This window comes from Elephantulus edwardii, unplaced genomic scaffold (assembly GCF_000299155.1).
Source record: "Elephantulus edwardii isolate Elephantulus edwardi_28Jun2011 unplaced genomic scaffold, EleEdw1.0 scaffold00117, whole genome shotgun sequence".
In the NCBI taxonomy this organism is placed as follows: domain Eukaryota; kingdom Metazoa; phylum Chordata; class Mammalia; order Macroscelidea; family Macroscelididae; genus Elephantulus; species Elephantulus edwardii.
In genome coordinates, this window is record NW_006399867.1 from 387,293 (window position 1) to 406,751 (window position 19,459).

The following is a 19,459-nucleotide window of genomic DNA, read 5'->3' on the forward strand; positions in this document are numbered from 1 at the left end:
TTTAATGCAATCCCAATACAAATACCAATCCCGTTCTTCAAGGATATGGAAAAGGCAATCTCCAGTTTCATATGGAATGGAAAGAAGCCCCGAATAAGCAAAGCATTCCTTAAAAAAATAGAAGAAAGGTAGGAGGTAGCTCACTCCCTGCTTTCAAATCCAACTACACTGCCGTGGTGGTTAAGACAGCGTGGTACAATGACAGATACATAGATCAATGGAATAGAATTGAGAACCCAGAGATCAGCTCTTTTCAATTGCTTTCTGTGCATCTGAATATTGGACAATGGATAAGATGACGAAGAATCAATGTTTTTGAATTGTGGTGCTGGAGAAGAGTATTGAATGTCTCATGGGCTGTCAAAGAACAGACAAGCCTTTTCTAGAGGAAGTGCAACCACAATGCTCATATATGTCATCTCACATGGTTTGACCATGTTGTCCAGATGGACCAGTCCTTGGAAAAAGACATAATGCTGGGAAAAGTGGAGGGTCAGAGAAAGAGAGAAAGACCCTTCACAAGATAAAATTAACACAGTGACTGTAGCAATGGGCTTGAGCATGACAGAGATCATGATAGAGGACGGTTCTGACCTTCTGTTCCTGTACTAGTTGACTCCATGGCATCTAACATCAACGCTGTGCGTGTGTCTGTGTGTGTGTCTGTGTGTGTGTTTATAACTATGTTTTCAAGGGATATAATCTGCATGGCACAAACAGTTAAGCACTACACTACTAAACAAAAGCTTGGTGCTTCAGACACACCCATTAGTGCATTAGAAGACAGGCTTGATGATGTTCTTCTGCAAGGTCACAGCCTTGGAAAGACTATGGGACAGTTCTGCTCTACACACATGGGGTTGCCATGAGTCAGAGATGACTCAATGACAACTAAAAACTGTTGTTGTTTTTGATTGCCATCGAGTTGAGCACATCTCATAGTGACCCTATGAACAAGAGGTCTGAAGCCTCTCTATAGCTACCAACAATTATTAAAGTTTGACCTGTTTAGGAAGTGGATGCCACACCTGCTTCCAACTAACAGCTAGTCTTATGGAAATAAGTTTCCAGGCCTTTCTTCTGTGATGCTGCTGGGTGGATTTGAAATGACCCCCTTTTGTTTAGTACTTGAGTGCTAGCTGTTTGCACCACTTCAGCAAGTTCACTAAACATCTTTAAAAAAATGCAAAGTCAGAAGAGTGAATTGGGGGAGAGGGGGTGGGCAGGGAGAAAAGTGCAACAATGAATGAATGGAAACCCTAAGTCTCTGTAAACTTTCATTAAAATTAATTAAAAAAAAATACAAACCCAATAAAAAGCCTTTACTTTGTTTTGACCATGTAAAAATGGTCTTTTATTTGCTGCGTTTTTGTCCCTCTTTTTCATACCGGTCCCACCCTATCCACTTTTTCATCTCTCCTCCATCAATATTTGGTAATTCTTGCTTTATTTGTGGATGAATGTGTATAATGAAAAGTATCAATAACTAATGAGTGTTTTCTCAGTGTAATCAAGATTCTTGACTTTTAACCTGATAGTGAATTTATTTTTTTAAATTTGCTATTTATTTTATTTTTTTAATTATATACTAGTTTAATTACAAAATTAGAATATATTGTTTTTCAGATCAGATTCTTCCAATTTCCCTCACCCTCCTCAGATTGTACAAACCCAAGATTAATCCCCCTCCACACACACACATCCTCATCCCTCTACTTCCATCCTCCCCCACCCTTGGATTGTTATATTCATTCTATAATAATGGTTTTATACAATATTTGTCCTTGTGGGACTGAGTTAGTTCACTCAGTGTAATGCTCTCTAGGCCCTCCCAGACTAGATAATAATTTGCAAAGTCATTGCTCCTGCATGCTACGTTGTATTCCATTGTGTTCATGTACCATAATTTTTCAATCCATTCAATTGTGGTTGGACATTGGCGTTTCCATGTTCTTGCAATGGTGAATAATGCTGCTATGAACATTGGTGTACAAGTCTCCATTTGTGCCTCAGTTCTCATTTTCTCAGGGTATAGTCCAAGCAGTGGAATTGCTGGGTCAAATGGAATTTCTATGTTCAGCTTTTTGAGGAAGCACCAAAATGCCTTCCATAATGGTTGTACCATTTTACAATCCCACCAACAATGCATAAGAGTTTGCCACATACTTCCCAAGATGTATTCCTTGCTGTCCTGTTAAACTTTGCAACTGTTACTGCAGTAAAATGGTATCATTGTAGTATTGATTTGCATCTCTCTTACAGCCAGTGATTTGGAGCATTTCTTCATGTGTCTGTTGGCCCCTTTAATATCTTCCTCTGTGAAAATTCTTTCCATGTCTTTTGCCCATTTTGTAATTGGGTTATCAGTCTTTTTCTTGTGAAAGCCCAGGAATATTCTGTAAACTGTATTAATGAGACTCTTGTGTGAGATGGAATTGCCAAATGTAAGTTCTCTTTGCACTTTGTGGGAAAAAGTTTTTGATACATAACAGGGATTTAATATTTAGAAGGTCCCATGCATCAATTTTGTCCTTTTCAGATTGTGTACTTCTGGCTGTATTTAGCAATCTCTTTATATTTTAGACTAGGACTTCTAAGCTTGATCCCAGTTTGTCTTTTAAGATCTTTGTTGTTTTGGGCTTTACTCCCAGGCCTCTGATTCATCTTGAGATGATTTGTGTGTGTGGGGTGAGATGTTGATCCAGTTTCAGCTTTCTGCAGGAGGAAGTCCAGTTTTGCCAGCACAATTTGTTGGAGGTGTTGTCACTTCCCCTTTTGACAGCTTTAATTTCCTTGTCAAATATCAGTTAACTATAGATAGCTGGGTCTATTTCTAGGTTCTCAATTCTGTTCCATTAGGCTATGTCGTTGCACCAGTATCAAGCTGTTTTGGTCTGCTATGCCTCCTACTTCATTTCTATTTCTCAGAAGTATGTTGCTTATTTGTGGTTTCTTTCCTCTCCAAATAAATTTGACCATTTAACTTCTGATCTCCTTGAAAAATGAATTTGTTATCTGGATTGTAGATTGCTTTTGGTAGAATTTGACTGTGAATTTTAGTTATAATTCCAAAAGCCCTGAATTGTTTGTGTGTTTGTATACAGAAAGTTAGGGATGGTCTAGGTGTTAATGTCTTCTGGCTGGGAGGGGGGATGTGTGTATGAGAGAGAAACAATAAGAAAAAGAATTAGACACACACACACACACACAGAGAGAGAGAGAGGATTGAGTTACTTACTGTAGGCCCTTAAGAAGAGTTTTTCCTTTAAAAAAATTCATGAAAATATACACAACAAAGCATATACTCATTTCACATCTACATATCAATACCATTATGTTCCCTTCTTTTTACCATTCTCACTGTCTCAACCCAGGTTGTTTTACCATGATTAACTTATATTTTATATGCCTTGAAAGTTTTCATTTGTGCTTTATAGTTGTCGATTTGATCTCATAGAAACAGTAATTTTTTTGCTGTTAATTTTTAACAACAGTGATTTGAGTGAAAGTTTACAAAGTATATTGGTTTTTTTATTCAATCCTTCATGCACATTTTTTGTAACATTACAATGCTCACAATGTAGTCACACTTTTACTACTTCTCCCTGTAATTCTCATTTCTATTAATTTGTATATCTTACTCCTTTCTACCTTCAGGGTTATATTCTTGAGTAAGTGCGACTCTTTTGATTTTATATTACTGTTGTTGAGTACTGTGTAATCAGAACTGACCATAGCTGACCTTCCAGTGGGGTTGGGTATTCTAAGGTCTGAGTGCTTCCTGATAGTACTTCTCACCTTACAGGCCTGTCTATTGTTTACCTTAATGTTGAGCTGGTGATAGGGAAGTGGGTATAAGTTTTGATCTGTGTTCAAAGGATAACTGAGAGCTAGTAGACTAGAGGGTTTCATCAGTCTCTGGACCAGTAATCCTGGTCTTTTTCTGGTTTCAGTCTTATTACACATTTTCCCTTACTCCCTCCAGAACCACCTTCTGTGATCCCTTACAGAGCAATCTGTAACAGTAGCTGCTGGTCTACGAGAAGACTTCTTGCACCAGGCTCCACACATTAGTTTTTTTAGAGATATATCACACAGTAGTTATGCAAATTATTGTTTCCAGACCATTCACTGTAAGTTGGGTATGAGCACAGGTTAAGCAGCAGAAGTAGATCAGTGGGAAGTGTTGAATCAAATAGCACCCCTAAATCATAAATGACATGAGATTGCCTCTACCCTACTTCTATTTTTCTCAAGGTTTAAAACAAGGAATATACTTAGTGCAATAGGAAATAAATGTCTTTTTAAATGTCTTCCAGAAATTGTATGAAATTTTGGAAACCAACAAGCGAGATGCTGTGAAAGAACTAGGTAGGTGGTAGGAGTATCTGATATTCTTAATTCACATTTTACTATTTCATCATTTAACCAAAGGAAATAACTTTCATTCCTTAGTTTTCTTTTGTTCATTGATTTTTCACTCCACAAGCTTTCATTGTGCAATTATGATGAGCTAGGTGTGATAAAGCAGAGATGGCTAGACATGGACCTTAAGCAGTGTAATCTGGTGGAGATATTATGGGCATATTAATATATAGGAACAGAATATTAGGAGTCTTCTTTGCACAGAGGACAGAATGAGGGGGAGTAGGGAAGATGTATTAAGGTAGCAAGGTCATGTGCCTTCAGGTTGCAAGAAACAAAAAAAATATGTAAAGGACTTCAACAAATGACTCTTTGATTTATTTTGCAAGAACTTTGTCAAAGTTCTTTGATTTGTTTTGCAAGGATACTTGGGACCTAATAAGGTTGCACAGGGAGTATTCCTGTTTCCCAGGAAAGGGGAGTGTAAGAGAAACATAAGAAATTTTGCTCCCTCTAAGATGTACAGCCTTGTAAAACTGATGGAGGATTGCCAAGGGAATAATTGACTCGTTGGCAGTGAACGGGGGTTTTCAGTAGAAGCCATTTTTTCTAATGTTCTCATCAGTAAAAAAGGAAATGAAATTTGTCATTGTTCCACTGGCCTCCCAGGTTTTGTGCAGATTAAAAGGATGCTCATGCAAATCCTGTAGAAACTAGAAACCATTCTACAAATATTCTTATTGTTGAATCAGTTGCTTACTAATGGCTTCATGTTTTTCAGGGCTCATAGAGCACGAGGGACGTGATGTTGTCATTGCTTTGAAGTCTAAGCAGGCAATCCAGAATGTGATTCTAAAAGCTCAGAAAAACCTCACCTTCCTTTGGTCAAGAGGTATTATTGATAAGCACGAAGGCATTGAGATGAATAAGGTAAGAAAGCGATTGCCTGTATCACTGTGTCTGCAGCCCAATCTCTTGAGCCCATCAGCCTAATACCCAGTTTGCATCATTACCTTGGTGCAGGTGTCAGGAATGAGCAAGATTAGAAAAAGAATGATTGATCTCAGAGGCTAAATCCACTTACTGCCCACACATTCTGTTAATTTGAATGGGAATTTGTATTCCTACATGGTGCACTCTATTAGGCAAAACTACATGGTTTTGAGTAATAGAAAACAACTTGCCTGCGCATAAGCAAAAACAAAAAAAAGGTTTGAGGGGTTAATGATAATGCCACAATATGGCTTACATAAAGAACCCAGAGAAAGCCAGACTGTATGATGAGGTCTCAGGAAAGGACAGACCAGGAACTTTCAAGCTTTTCTGTTTCCCCTCAGGGTTGCCCTCTGTGACACTTCCTTTAGCTCTGGAAAATGAGTATGTGCTGGAATATGTATTGTCCAGTTTCACTAACTCTTGTTAAGTGCTTTTGAGTCAAGTATGATTCATAGCAACCCTATGAACTACAAATCTGAATCCTCTCCTCTACTTTGCCGTTCTCATAATTTCTGACACAGTTGAGCCTGTTGCTGCAGTCATCATGTCAATCCATCTCGTTGAAGGCAATCCACTTCTTCTGTTGTTGTTATGTGCCGTCGAGGCGTTTGCAACTCTAGCCAACTGTAATTCCTTTGTAGTTGTTTTTACTATGTGCTGTAGAGTTTGAACTGACTCAGGTGACTGACCCTTCAGTGGATTTTCAGAGGCTTTAAATAGTATGAGGGGAGATTGTCCGTTTTTCTCCTGTGGACCACTGGTAAATCGTCAGAGGTACTGCCTTTGGATTAGCAGGACAGTTCCCTATAAACTATGCTACCAGAGCTCCCTCTACTTCATATTGAGTGAAAAATGGAAGTTGTGACTCCACATTCTGTCGTCATTACCCATTGATATATTCCTCCTGAGTGCCACATGCTGCTGCTTGTTGCTGGAAGCTCCCTGTCACAGACCACAATGTACTGTGTGTCTGTTTATTCCTGGGGAAGGATTTCCCAGTCAGGAAGGTAAGCATGGGCTTATGTATATTTCCTTATTAGTCTGTGGTAAGTAATTTCATGTGTTTTTCAAGATGTTGTGAAATGTTTTGATACAAATTAGTAAGTCAGAACAAGTTATCCTGTGTTTGCCTTCCTTACTGAGTCCCCTGCCACTATCAGAGGCTGTGCACTTGAAAAGAGATTGATATTCTGCTGGAAGAGGTTGTGGAGTTGGAAGAGAGACAACTCTGAAAGGCAGTTTGGTGCTTCCTCAAAAAGCTGAACATAGAAATTGTATATGACCCAGCTATTCCACTGCTTGGAATATACCCCGAGAAAATGAGAACTGAGGCTCAGAGACTTGTACACCAATGTTCATAGCAGCATTATTCACCATTGCAAGAACATGGAAATGCCAATGTCCAACCACAATTGAATGGATTGAGAAATTAGGGTACATTTACACAGCATGCAGGAGCAATGATTTTGTAAATTACTTCCTAACTTGGGAGGGACTGGAGAGTATTATGCTGAGCAAACTAACTCAGTCCCATAAGGGCAAATGTAGTATACAACCGTTATTGTCGAGTGAGTATGAGGATCTAAGGGGGTGGGGGAGTGGTGTGAAAGCAGAGAGGTGAGGATGGTTGGGGAGGGGGTATTAATCATAGGGTCATACAATTTGATGAATAGGGGTGTGTGAGAAGGAAATATCTAGTGTTAAAAAATGTATTCAAACTTTGTAAATAAAGCAATATAAAAAACAAAACTGTGAGATATCATCTCACCCTTTGCTTAATAGCAAAGTTAAACAAAGCAGCATACAACAAATACTGGTGTGGAAGAAATTGTGAACCCTTATTCACTGTTGGTGGGAGTGTAATATGGTGCAACCATTACGGAAGGCGATATGGCGCTTTCTAAAAAAGTTAGAAATAGAAATACCATTTGACCCAGCAATTGTACTACTGGGAATATATCCTAAAGAAACCAGAACTTCCAACCAAACAGACATATGCACACCTATGTTTATTGCTGCATTGTTCACAATAGTGAAGAGATGGAAACAATCCAAGTACCCATCAACAAACAAATGGTTAGAGAGCTGTGGTATATTCACATAATGGAATACTACACAACACTGAAAAGCAAGGAACTAATAAAATATTATACAAAATGGGTAACTCTGGAGGATATTATGCTGGGTTAAATATCTTAGTAACAAAAGGACAAATACTGCATAATGCCCTGTTATAAAAAACAACTGCCATGGGGGTTGGGGAGAAACTATGGAAAGAGGGGCTAAATAATGAACACTGCATTGAAACAGATGAAAGAAAAAACTGTTTAAAAGAAACATATGATTAGGTATTATTTGCACGACAACAGTTAAGAATAAGAGGTGCATAACAAAATGGACTGGGATGAGAGGAAGAGGGAAAATTGTGTAACAATGAAAGAAGGTTTTCTGTAAACTTTCATTAAAATATCAATAAAAATTTTTTTGAAAGTTAGTCATACCTGAAAATAGACTCTTTGATGTGTTGAAAAAAAATTGTGAAATTGTTAACTACTAATTAATAAGTAAGTAAAATTAAGCTTATGTTTACTGGCTTATTGGATAGTCTTACATTGGATTCTCTGGATACAGTTCCCTCTAATTAGTTCCAGAAGGCAAGTGATTGTAGAACAGAAAAGCTTTCTCATGCCTTTAGTCTCTAAAACACCATCACAAACACTTAAACAGGCAATACACTTTCTCCTTAGGGTCTGTGGGAGAGTAGAGCTACATTGCAATGTTTTTTAATCTATAGCTCCGCATGTATGTGCAATTTTGTAGCCTATTTTTTCAGTGATCACTTTGACTGTATAAGACTGAAAGGAATGAATAATACTCAAAGCAGTAATTGATCTTGTTGTTATGTGCCATCAAGTTGCTTGCAACGCATAAGGACCTTATGTATAACAGCTCTGAATTCTGTTCTACCCTGTGGCAACCTTATTTTCTCTGATACAAGTACCCTTATGACTCCAGTCACTAAAATGATCCATGTCATTGAGGGTCTTCCTTTCTTTCACTGTATCTCCACACTCCCAAGCATGATGACCCTCTCCAAGGACTGGGCCCTCCTTGCCCAAAGTATGTGAAACATTGACATCCTTGCCTCCAAGGAGCAGCCTGGTTTCACCCACTCTAGGACAAACCTGTTTGTTCTCCTAGCAACCCACTGGATATTCAAAAATCTTCTTGAGCACCACAGCTTAAAGACATCGATTCTCTTTCTATCATCCCTAGTCATTGTCTAGCTTTCTGATGCATAGCAAGTACTTGCAAAGACTATGGCCTGGATCAGGTGCACCTTAGTTTCCAGCCTGACATCACTGCTCTTCAGCACTCTGGAGAGGTCCCTGATAGCAGATTTTCCCAGTGCAATCTGCCTTTTGATTTCCTGACTGCTGGTACCAAGAGCATTGATTGTGGAGCCAAGCAAACTAAAGCTGTTAACAATCTCAGTCTCTTCACTATCATGATGCTGCCAATCAGTAAGAATCTTTGTTTCCTGATGTTGAGCTTCAATCCATATTTAAGGCTTGACTTTCTGCAGCTCTTCAGGTCCTCCTCAGCTTCAGCAAGCAGGGTTGTTTCATCTGCATGAAGCAGAATACTGATTCATCTTTCTCCAATTCTGATGCCGCATTCCTCCTCTTAGAGGCCAGTCTCCCTGTAAAATATTCTGCATATAGATTTTAAAGGTATGGGAATAGGAGACATCCCTGGCATAAACCTTTCCCAATTTTGAAGAGAATAAATGAAAATGTCACTATAGTGCAATATATTATAATGAAATGTGCAAAGAATTGGAGTCAGAAAATAAAAAGGGATGAACTCACTTCGCATTTCTTAAACTGAAGGAACTAAAGAACGAAATCAAGCTTTTGGTTGCAATACTTAAGGTTTGAGGGCCTAAACATTAAAGAACAGATTAATGATCAGATGAACTATGGAAAATATCAAGAATATCATCCATGAAGAATGCAAAAGGTCATTACAGACACAGGAAGAAAAAACCAAAATGGATGTCAGAAGAGACTCTGAATATTGCACTAGATTGCTGAGAAGCCAAAGTAAAGGAAAGAAATCAAGAAGGTAAGGAGCCGAATAGAGGATTTCAAGATTTCAAAGGGCAGTTTGGGAAGACAAAGCAAAATATTATAATGAAATGTGCAAGGAATTTGAGTCACAAAATCAAAAGGGCCAAACTCGCATAGCATTTCTTCAAGAGAAGGAATTGAAGAATTAATTCAAACCTTAAGTTTCAATACTTAAAGACACTATGGGCAGAATACTGAATGATCCAGAAAGCATTATGATGGAAGGAGTATACAAAGTTATTCTACCAAAAAGAATTGACTGGTACATAAGAATTTAATGAAATTACATGTGATTAAGAGGCAGTGGTGATGAAAGATGAACTTCAGGCTGCTCTGAAGGAATTAGTAAAAAACAAGTTCCCAGGAATTGATGGAATACCAACTGACATATTTCAATAAACAGATGCTGCCCTGGATGTGATCACCAGGTTGTAGCAAGAAATCTGGAGGACAATTATCTGACCAACTCACTGGAAGAAATACATATTTATTCCCATTCTAAAAAAAAAGGTCACCCAACAGAGTGTTAAAACTATTGAACAATATACACTATCAAAATCCTGCTGAAGATTATCCAAAACTGACTGAAACAGTACATCAACAGAGAACTACCAGAAATATAAACTGGATTTAGAAGAGGCCATGTCACAAGAGACATTATTGCCAATGTCAGATGGATCTTGGTAGAAAGCAAAGAGTACCAGAGAAATGTCTACCTGTGTTTCATTGACAAAGGAAAGACATTTGACTGTGTGGATCACAACAAATTGTGGCTAACTTTGAGGAGAATGGGAATCCCAGAACACTTGATTGTGCTTATGTAAAACCTACACTTGGACCACGAAGCAGTCTTTAGAACAGAGCAGGGAAACCCTGCATGCTTCAAAATCAGGAAGGGAGTGCATCTGGGATGAGTCCTGTCTCCCTTACTTTTCAATCTATATGCAGACAGATCATTTGGGAGGCTGGGCTTTATGAGGAGGAATGTGGCATCATGATTGGAGGAAGACTCATTAACAATCTGCTTTGATGATACAACTTGGTTTGCTGAAACAGAGGAGGACCTGAAGCACTTACTGCATAAGGTCAAGGACTGTAGTCCTTAATATGGGTTGAAACTCAATACTGAAGACAAAGATTCCCACCACTGGGCCAGTTGGTAGCATTATGATAGACGGGGAAGAGATTGAAGTTGTTAACAACTACAGATTGCTCAGCTCCAGCAGTCAGGAAATCAAAAGGCGAATTGCACTGGGAAAATCTGCTGTCAGGGACCTCTCCAGAGTAGAGTACTGAGAAGCAAGGATGCCAGTCTAGAGACTAAGGTGATCCTGATCCAGGCCAAGGTGTTCACAATTACTTCCTATGCACCAGAGAGAGCTGGACAATGAGAGAGCTATGAATGACAGAAGAATCAATGCTTTTAAGTTGTGGTGCTGGAGAAGAGTTTAGATCATGGACTGCCAAGAAAACAAATAGGTCTGTTTGGAGAGGGTGAAAGCAAGTTTCTCCTTGGAGGCTAGGATTTTGAAGCTCTGGCTTACATACTTTGGGCCTGTGGCCAGGAGGGACCCATCCTTGGAGAAGGGCATCATGCTCGAAAAGAAGAGAGAACAGGAGAGGAAGACCTCAGATGAGATAGAATGATACAATAACTAGGGAGGCAGAAGTGTTGGAGTCAGTGAGACTGGCTTAGGATAGGACAGTCTTCAGAGCTGTTGCACTTGAAGGCACCTAACTACAAAAGTCAACTGTGCAGTTTATAAAAATTGAAATTAAGACAAAGTAAAGTAAAAGTCAGGTTTAACTCGATTATAGAAATAACAGATTCAATCTGAGTTAATAACCAAGGAAAATAAATGAAAGAGGAGAATCAATGCCAAAAATTTTTGATTCTTTGAATGGGGTGAGAGAAGCTGTGTGTGATAATCAAGGTTAAATTTGCATAACAGTAGACTCTAAACACAGCAAAAGCAAATCTGATCACTAGGGTTTTTTTTTAATTTAAATTTTAATATATTGATTATTAGACTTAAATCTTTAGAACCATTTTAAGTTCACAGGGAAAACAACTGTACAGTAAGGGAGAGTTTTAAAAATCCTTCTCACATTCAGTGTCTCCTGTTAGAAATACATTATATTAGAATGACATACTGATTACAATTAATAAACCTGATATGTTCTTAGTGACTAAAGTCCATAGTCCATTCAACTAGTCTTCTCTTTTTATCTCATGTCCACTTTGTGTTCCAGGATCTGACACTATTACTTTGATTGCTTTTAGGTACTTCTTAAAAAAATAAAAGCACTGAATAATTTCCCAATGGCAATACCACCTCCTACTCCTGACAAATATCTTCATAACATCATTTGGCTGGAAAATAAAGATGTTCTTATTGAGTTTTTCAAGGTAATGTTTCCACCTTCTATTCTGGTTCAAGTTTGATGAGAATTATTTTAACTTCTTTTCCATTCCTTTGTGCAAGATGAATAGAAATGCATAGGGCAAGGTACAAATTCTATACAGGTCACAGTGCAAGATAAAAAAAAAAAAGAAGCACCAAAAAAGTCCAGAATCTCCTTGCACTCCTCAATGCATCAGAACTATGCACAGTTTTAGACTTTGTCTACACTTTATAAATATTTAAATTTTTTAGTGTTCCATTCAAGAATATGGAGTCCCTGGTGATGTGAATGATTAAAATTCTTGACTTCTACCAAAGAAGTTGGTAGCTCCATTCTATCCAGAGGCATCTTTGAAGAAATCCATGCTATGTACTAAACAAACAGCCATTGAAATCTCTCTGGGGTACAGTTATACTATGATACACATGGGGTCACCTTGAGCAAGAGTGGACTCAGTAGCAAGTGGTGGTTGGTTCCTTAATTGGAGTGGTTCTTAATAACACCTTTTAAAAATGGCATGGTGGTATCTGACCTCTCCTAATTCCAAGGGGAGGAGAATCACCATTAATATCAACCCAAGGCTGATTCCTATGAGGCAAAAGCAGACATCTCCTCTCTTCAACCTTTTTATCATTTGTAACACCAGCTGTCCTGCCCGTGGTACTTGTACTTCACTGCAGGATTTTTAGATTTATTGCAGTGGTCACATAGTTTGCACAGGCCCTCCTCATAGTTCTGAGGTTTCTTAGCCAAGTCACAATTACTATTCAGGATCAGCATCAACAGGCTACAGCTTGGAACCAGGATCAGGAAGGATGTAAGCAAAGCCATTCTTCAGTGCAGGAGCATTCTCTTAGTTCTCTTGACCAGGTAAGTTGTCCAATTAATCTCCTGAGGACCAGTTCCCTTTGGCTTTCCTAGGACAGACTCCTCTTGACTCCCTCAGTAGAGACACTTTCTCTTAGATCTCAGGCTCTCAGTCTGGCCTCTGCTCTGCTCTACAAGCATTACAAAACTCTTTATGCCTAATGTTTGGAGACACCCCACTCGACCAACAAGTTTCTTGCCCACAGGCACTAAGCTCTCTTTCGTGGGTCAGCACACTCACTACAGTTGCTTCTCTTGGTGGACTACAGAAACCACTGTGCCAGCTCCTGCTCAAAACTCAAACTCATTTCCATTGCGTTGGAGTTAGCGCATAGCTGACACTCCAGTAGGTTTTTGGAGGCTATACATTACCATGGGAAAGCCTGCTGTTAGGGACCTCTCCAAAGTACTGAAGAGCAATGGTGTCTCTCTGGAGACTAAGGTGCATTTGATACAGGCCATGGTCTTCGCAATCACTTGTTATGCATCAGAGAGTTGGACAATGACCAAGGAGGATAGAAGGAGAATTGATGCCTTTGAGCTGTGGTGCTGGAGAAGAGTTTTGAGAATACCATGGACTGCTAGGAAAACAAACAGATTCGTCCTGGAAAGGGTTAAACTGGGTGGCTCCTTGGAGGCAAGGATTCTGAGGCTCCGTCTAACATACTTTGGACATGTTGTGAGGAGAGACTGGTCCTTGGAGAGGGACATCATGCTTGGGAGGGTGGAGGGACGGCGCAGGAGCGGAAGGCCCTCTATGAGGTGGATTGATTTAGTGACTGGGATAATTGGGATGGGAGTGTCGGAGATAGTGCGTTTGGCACAGGACAGAGCAGAGTTTAGGGCTGTTGTACATAGGGTCGCTATGAGTTGCAAGCAATTCAACAGCACATAACAACAACAACAACAAACATACATCCCAAACTTATCTTTTTCCTCTGGAGTTACAGGTGGATGAAGATTGCCAGAAAGGTACCACTTTTCTGGTTTTGCTACTACTGCTTCCTTGCCAGTTGGCTCTGCTGTACTTCCAGCATTTCTTGCTGTTTTGTCACCTTCCCTGGTGTTTTAGGACTCTTGTTTCCTGGGTTTCAGAGGTTGTTAGGACCCTTGATGGCCCACTGAAGAAAGTCTACTGGAATAGTTCCACCACAAACAAGATTCAAGAAGAATCAGATATATGGAAATAAGAGAATGAAAGAAACAGAAGATGCTTACTAGTGAGTCAAGTGGAATGTGTAGTGATGATTTTCATAAAGAAAGTTAAAGAAATTATTGGAGGCCAAGGCATGAAATTTCTGGAATATTGGAAGATTATTTTCTTAAGAACAAGAAACTATGACACTAACATGCTAGACAGACGGGAGCCACAGTAGTTACAAAGAACTATATCTTGAAAAATTCAAAACAGTAATGATCAGCAAGGTGATTAACAATGGAAATAAACAAACAAAAACATCTTCCCAGAGAAAATCAATTCTCTATGGAGTCCTGCTAACAAAAGTGAAAGAAATCTCTCTGTCTCTGTCTCTGTTTCTCTCTCTCTCTCTCACACACACACACACACATGCGCGCGTGCGTGCGCACACACACACACACACACACACACACAGCAGAAAAAATGTTCACACAGAAAAACCAGAAGAAAAGCAAACAAGAACCTGTAAATATAAAACAGATTCCTCAGGTAAGATCTCAGAAGAATCGATGCTCCCAGTACCAGGAAACAAAACAATCACATAAGTGCAATGGGGGGTGGTGGTGTGGGGGTTCTGGGTGTGGGTGAGTCCAGGAAAAGTCTCTCAAAAAACCTGCTTTGTTCTTCTGGTCAGAAAGCACTTAATCTAATGACTTAGCATCCAGCAGTTCTGAGGACAGCCAGGAAGCGAAACTAAAGAAAACAACAGAAAAAAAGATGTTTTAAAAGTTCATATCCTCCTCGCAACAATGAAGTACAGGAAAGAACAAAGACAAGCACAAATTGGAAAGTGGCTACAGATGAAAGTTCTGCCGAGGACGTTCAGAGGACGACTGAATGAAAACCTCCATTCTTCAGGTTGCCATGTGACTTTCCACATGCACAGCCCTAATGTGCTGGGGCTTTGCCAGTGACTCTTGTTCAGAACAGGAGTTTGAAGGCAGAGTTGACTAGTGCCATCTACGCATGTCTTGACAGACTTATATTCTGGCCTGTTAAACTTGACTCCCTTTCATAGTTAATAGAGAAATCTGGTCTTTTGTTAAGGCTTTCTCTCTCTTGTTGCCATTGGATTGGAACCCACCCTGCAGCCTCTGATAACCTGCTGACTCTCCAGTAGGTTCTCAGAGGCTGTAAATATCACGGGAAGGGATTGCCCATCTTTCTTTCAGGGAGTCAATGGTAAATTTGAACCACCAGACAGGTGCTGCCTTTGGGTTAACGCTGCTACTCCCTAGGGGAGGATCCTTGAAAAGGTTATTTGTTTGCAATTAATCATACTTAGCTTAGAATTTGTTCTTGTAGTACCAGATCTCCTGATTGAAACATTAAAATACCCAGAAATCTGCCCCTAGTAAAATCCTAGTCAAACCTGTTGGAATATTGAATTTGGAGAAAACAAGGGCTGTGCTCCAAAAGTGGTGAGTAGAATGATATGACTAGGGAACAGTGACTTATGCTCTTGTCTTTATTTAGGAAGAAAAAAAGATACCTGTTTTCCAGCTTACTACTCTCATCTTTCTGTATTATGCCCCCACAGGTGTGGGCTAGTTTACTAAATTAATAAATGGACTTATGAACCAAGCGTCTTCCTTGCTAACATCTGTTATTGTTGTTTTTACCATCGAGTCATCTTCTACTCACTGTAACCCTATCTATGAACAAGAGATCTAAACTCTGCCTTCCTGTGCTCATCAGCAGACAATACCAGAAAAAAAATGCTTACTTGTGTTTTATATATTGACTATGCAAAGGCATATGACTCTGTTGATCGTAACAAATTATAGGTAACATTAAGAATAATGGGAATCCCAGAACACTTAAGTTTTTGTGCTCATGTGAAACCTCTATGTAGACCAAGAAGCAGTTGTCAGACAGAACACAGAGAACAGAACAGGACAAAGGAATACCACATGATTTCAAATCAGGACAGATATGAATCAAGGCTTTATCCTTTCTCCATACCAGTTCAGTCTGTTCACTGAATAAATGATTTGAGAAGCTGAACTATATGAAGAGTGATGTAGCTAATGCTGGGAGGAAGACACATCAACACTCTCCATTATGCAGATGACACAACCTTGCTTGCTGAAAATAAAGAAGTCTTGAAGCACTGGCTGCAGAAGATCAAAGACGACAGCTTTTAATATGGTTACATATCAACATGAAGAAAACAAAAATCTTCACTACTGGACCAGTTGGCAACATTATGAGGGATGGAGAAAAAATAGAAGTCAATGGTTTAATCTTACTTGGAATAACAATCAGCATTCATGATAGTAACAGTCAAGAAACAAAAAGTCATGTTGCATTGGGAAAATCTGAAATCAAGGACCTCTCCAAAGTGCTCAATAGCAAAGAAATCAGTTTAAAGGCTAAGTACACCAGATGCAAGCTATGGTCTTTTCAGTTGCTTGCTAGGCATCTGTAGTTGGATAGTGACTATGGATGACAAAAAGAAGAATCACTGCCTTTGAATTATGGTGTTGACAAAGAGTTTTGAATACTCATCGAAATGCCAAATGAATAAATAAGTCTATATTGGAAGAAGTGCAACCATGTTGCATCTTAAATGCAGGGATAGTGAAATGTCATCTTACATATTTTGGGCACATTATTAAGAAAGGCCAGTCCTTGGAAAAAGAGAGCATATTGGGAAAGGTGAAGGGTCAAAGAACGAGACCTCAAGAAAATGGTTTGACATAGTGACTATAACAATGTGCTTGAGCATGTGAATGTGAGGATGGTATACACAGGTTACGTTGCAAAGCTCAGATCTGTTTTCATAGGGTCACTATGAGTTGTAGTTGACTCAAAGGCACATAACAACAAGAAATATAATTGGGTAATTTTGTAGCATTTTCTAGTTCCATTGCTGGTTATCATCGAAATCGAAATGGACTTGTAGTTGCAATTCTTCCTAAAGTTCTTAGAGAGTTGTCAACCAAATGAGGATACAATAGAATTTAGTCATGCTGTCTAATGATGTTCTGAACATGATTTCAGGCTTCCAGCTACCATTTTAATGTTGTTTTCCATGTTTGTTCCTTAATCTATAGTGAACTTTGTCCTGTCTCCATGCCTTTTTAAATCTATATGCAGACATATCGTTTGGGAGGCTGGGTTTTATGAGGAGGAATGTGACATCAGGATTGGAGGAAGACTCATTAACAATCTATGTTATGTAGAATGTACAACCTTGCTTGCTGAAACTGAGGAGGACCTGAAGTGCTTGCTGCAGAAGGTCAAGGACCTTAGTCTTTAAATATGGATTGAAGCTCAACATCAAGAAGACAAAGATTATCGCCACTGGGCCAATTGGCAGCACCATGATGGGTGAAGAAGAGATTGAGATTGTTAACTAACAATTATAGTTTGCTTGGCTCCACAATCAACACTCTTGGTATCAGCAGTCAGGAAATAAAAAGATTAATTTAATTGGGAAAATCTGCTCTCTGGGATCTCTTCAGAGTAAGGATGTCAGTCTAGAGACTAAGGTGCACTTGATCCAGCCCATTGTCTTTGCAATTACTTGCCATGCATCAGAGAACTGAAGAGTGATTAAGGATGACAGAAGAAAAATTGATGTCTTTGAGTTGTGGTGTTGGAGAAGAGTCTCAAACATACCATGAACTGCCAAGAAGACGAATAGGTCTGTCTCAGAGAAGGAACCAAGTTTCTCCTTGGAGGCTAGAATTTTGAAGCTTCATCTCACATACTTTGAGCACGTGGCCAGGAGAGACTTGTCCTTGGAGAAAGACATCATGCTCAGAAGAATGGAGGGACAGTGCAGGAGAGGAAGACCCTGGATTAAATGGATTGATACAGTGACTGGGGCAATATTGGTAGGTGTGTCACAATCAATGAGACTGGCTCAGGACAGGACAGGCTTAAGAGCTGTTACATAGGATTACTGTAAGTTGCAGGCAACTTAATGGCACATAACCACAACACAACATAATGAACTTCAGATTTTATTTGAAAGTAATTGCAATGAGTTACAAAATTATACAAGCTTCTCAGAAGCAGATCCTCTTTTATCCACTCTGCTTTTATATTAAAATACCAAACAGAGATCACATTTCTCAACATCGTACTATGATACATGTTGCTTCTTAGGAAATCAAAATAAGACAGGAAAAAACAAGTTAATTTTTCATTATGAGAGAAAAATTGTCTCTCTGGCTTCATTTCCCCCAGGTAATTTCTTTCACATAAATATTAACTTCACAGAAGCATTAAAATAATACAACACCAACAATAGAAACAACTATGCCAGCATTCCATGAGGTGGTAATATTTTGTAGTTCTTACTACTAAATTTGTTTCCTTTAAGAACATTTCTAATAAAGTGTTTGGTATTAAAATAACTTAGTTTCCCTGTTTCTTGTTATGAGCAAGTGCTACCTAATGGGATATTGTTGTATTATTGTTGTGTACCATCAGGCCAGAACCGACCCATTGCTGACCCTCTAGTAGGTTTTCAGAGGCAGTTAATCATACAGGAGGAGGTTGCCCATTCTTTGCCTGTGGAGTAGCTAGTGGATTTGAACCATGTGCCTTTGGGACTGCAGCACAGTTTCTTATCACTAGACATACTAGAGTATTACTAATCTAATGTTGAGGTGTCCCTTTAACAGAGTGTATTTTTTTTATCTTTGATATGTAGGTGTTGTTGAGTTGACAATAACTCATAGTGCCCATATGAACAACAGATTTCAGCCTTATTCTAAGCTGTGCCGTTCTCGTGATTTCAGTCTTACTCAAACTCGTTGTTGTAGGCAATGTGTGAATCCATTTTAGTGAGGGTCTTCCTATCTTGCCTTTTCTAAGTTCTAGCCCCTTCTGACAACATACCCAAAGTATGTGAGGCAAAGTTTCACCATCCTTAAAGGACCAGGCCCCACCTGACAATATGACCAAAGTATGTGAGGTGAATTTTCAGTATCCTTGCTTCTAAGGAGCACTCTGGCTCAAGACAGATTTGTTTGCACTTCCTTCAAGATAGATACATTTGTTCTTTTGGTAGTCCATAGAATGTTCAATACTCTTTTAAAGTGCCACAATTGAGAACATTGATTCTTCCTCAGTGTTCTTTATTCATTGCCCAACCTTCAGATGCATAGGAAACAAAGGAAAAGACTATGATTTGGAGCAGATACATCTTAGTCTTTAACTTGATGTTGCTGCTCTTCAGAATTTAAAAAAAAAATTTTTATTAGTATTAATGAGCATTTACAGAGATTTTGGGTTTTCATTCGTTCATTGTTGCACTGTTTTATCTACCCTCCTCCCCAGTTCATTCTTCTTCCCCCCCCTTGAATGTCTGTTTTAATTGTCCAATTGCCAGTGTTTGTCAAAGCCAGTTCTGATTAATCTCTTTTGTCAGCGTGTCCTTTGCCATTCCCTATCACTCCTCCCTGAGAGAGACTTCACCCTGATTCATAAGGATGGCGTATTCTCTTAGCTACTTCCTGCTGAAAAGGGACGCTGT

At 39.1% G+C, this 19,459-nt stretch overlaps 1 protein-coding gene across 1 annotated transcript in view; it reads left to right on the forward strand.

Moving 5' to 3' along the window:
- Positions 1-19,459, forward strand: part of SLC9C2 (solute carrier family 9, member C2 (putative)) — a 126,699-nt gene that overhangs the window by 79,104 nt on the left and 28,136 nt on the right. The window contains exons 18-20 of the mRNA XM_006892683.1: positions 4,320-4,371; positions 5,147-5,295; positions 11,779-11,904. Coding sequence (XP_006892745.1) covers positions 4,320-4,371; positions 5,147-5,295; positions 11,779-11,904 — 327 coding nt within the window. The remainder of the gene's footprint in view (positions 1-4,319; positions 4,372-5,146; positions 5,296-11,778; positions 11,905-19,459) is intronic.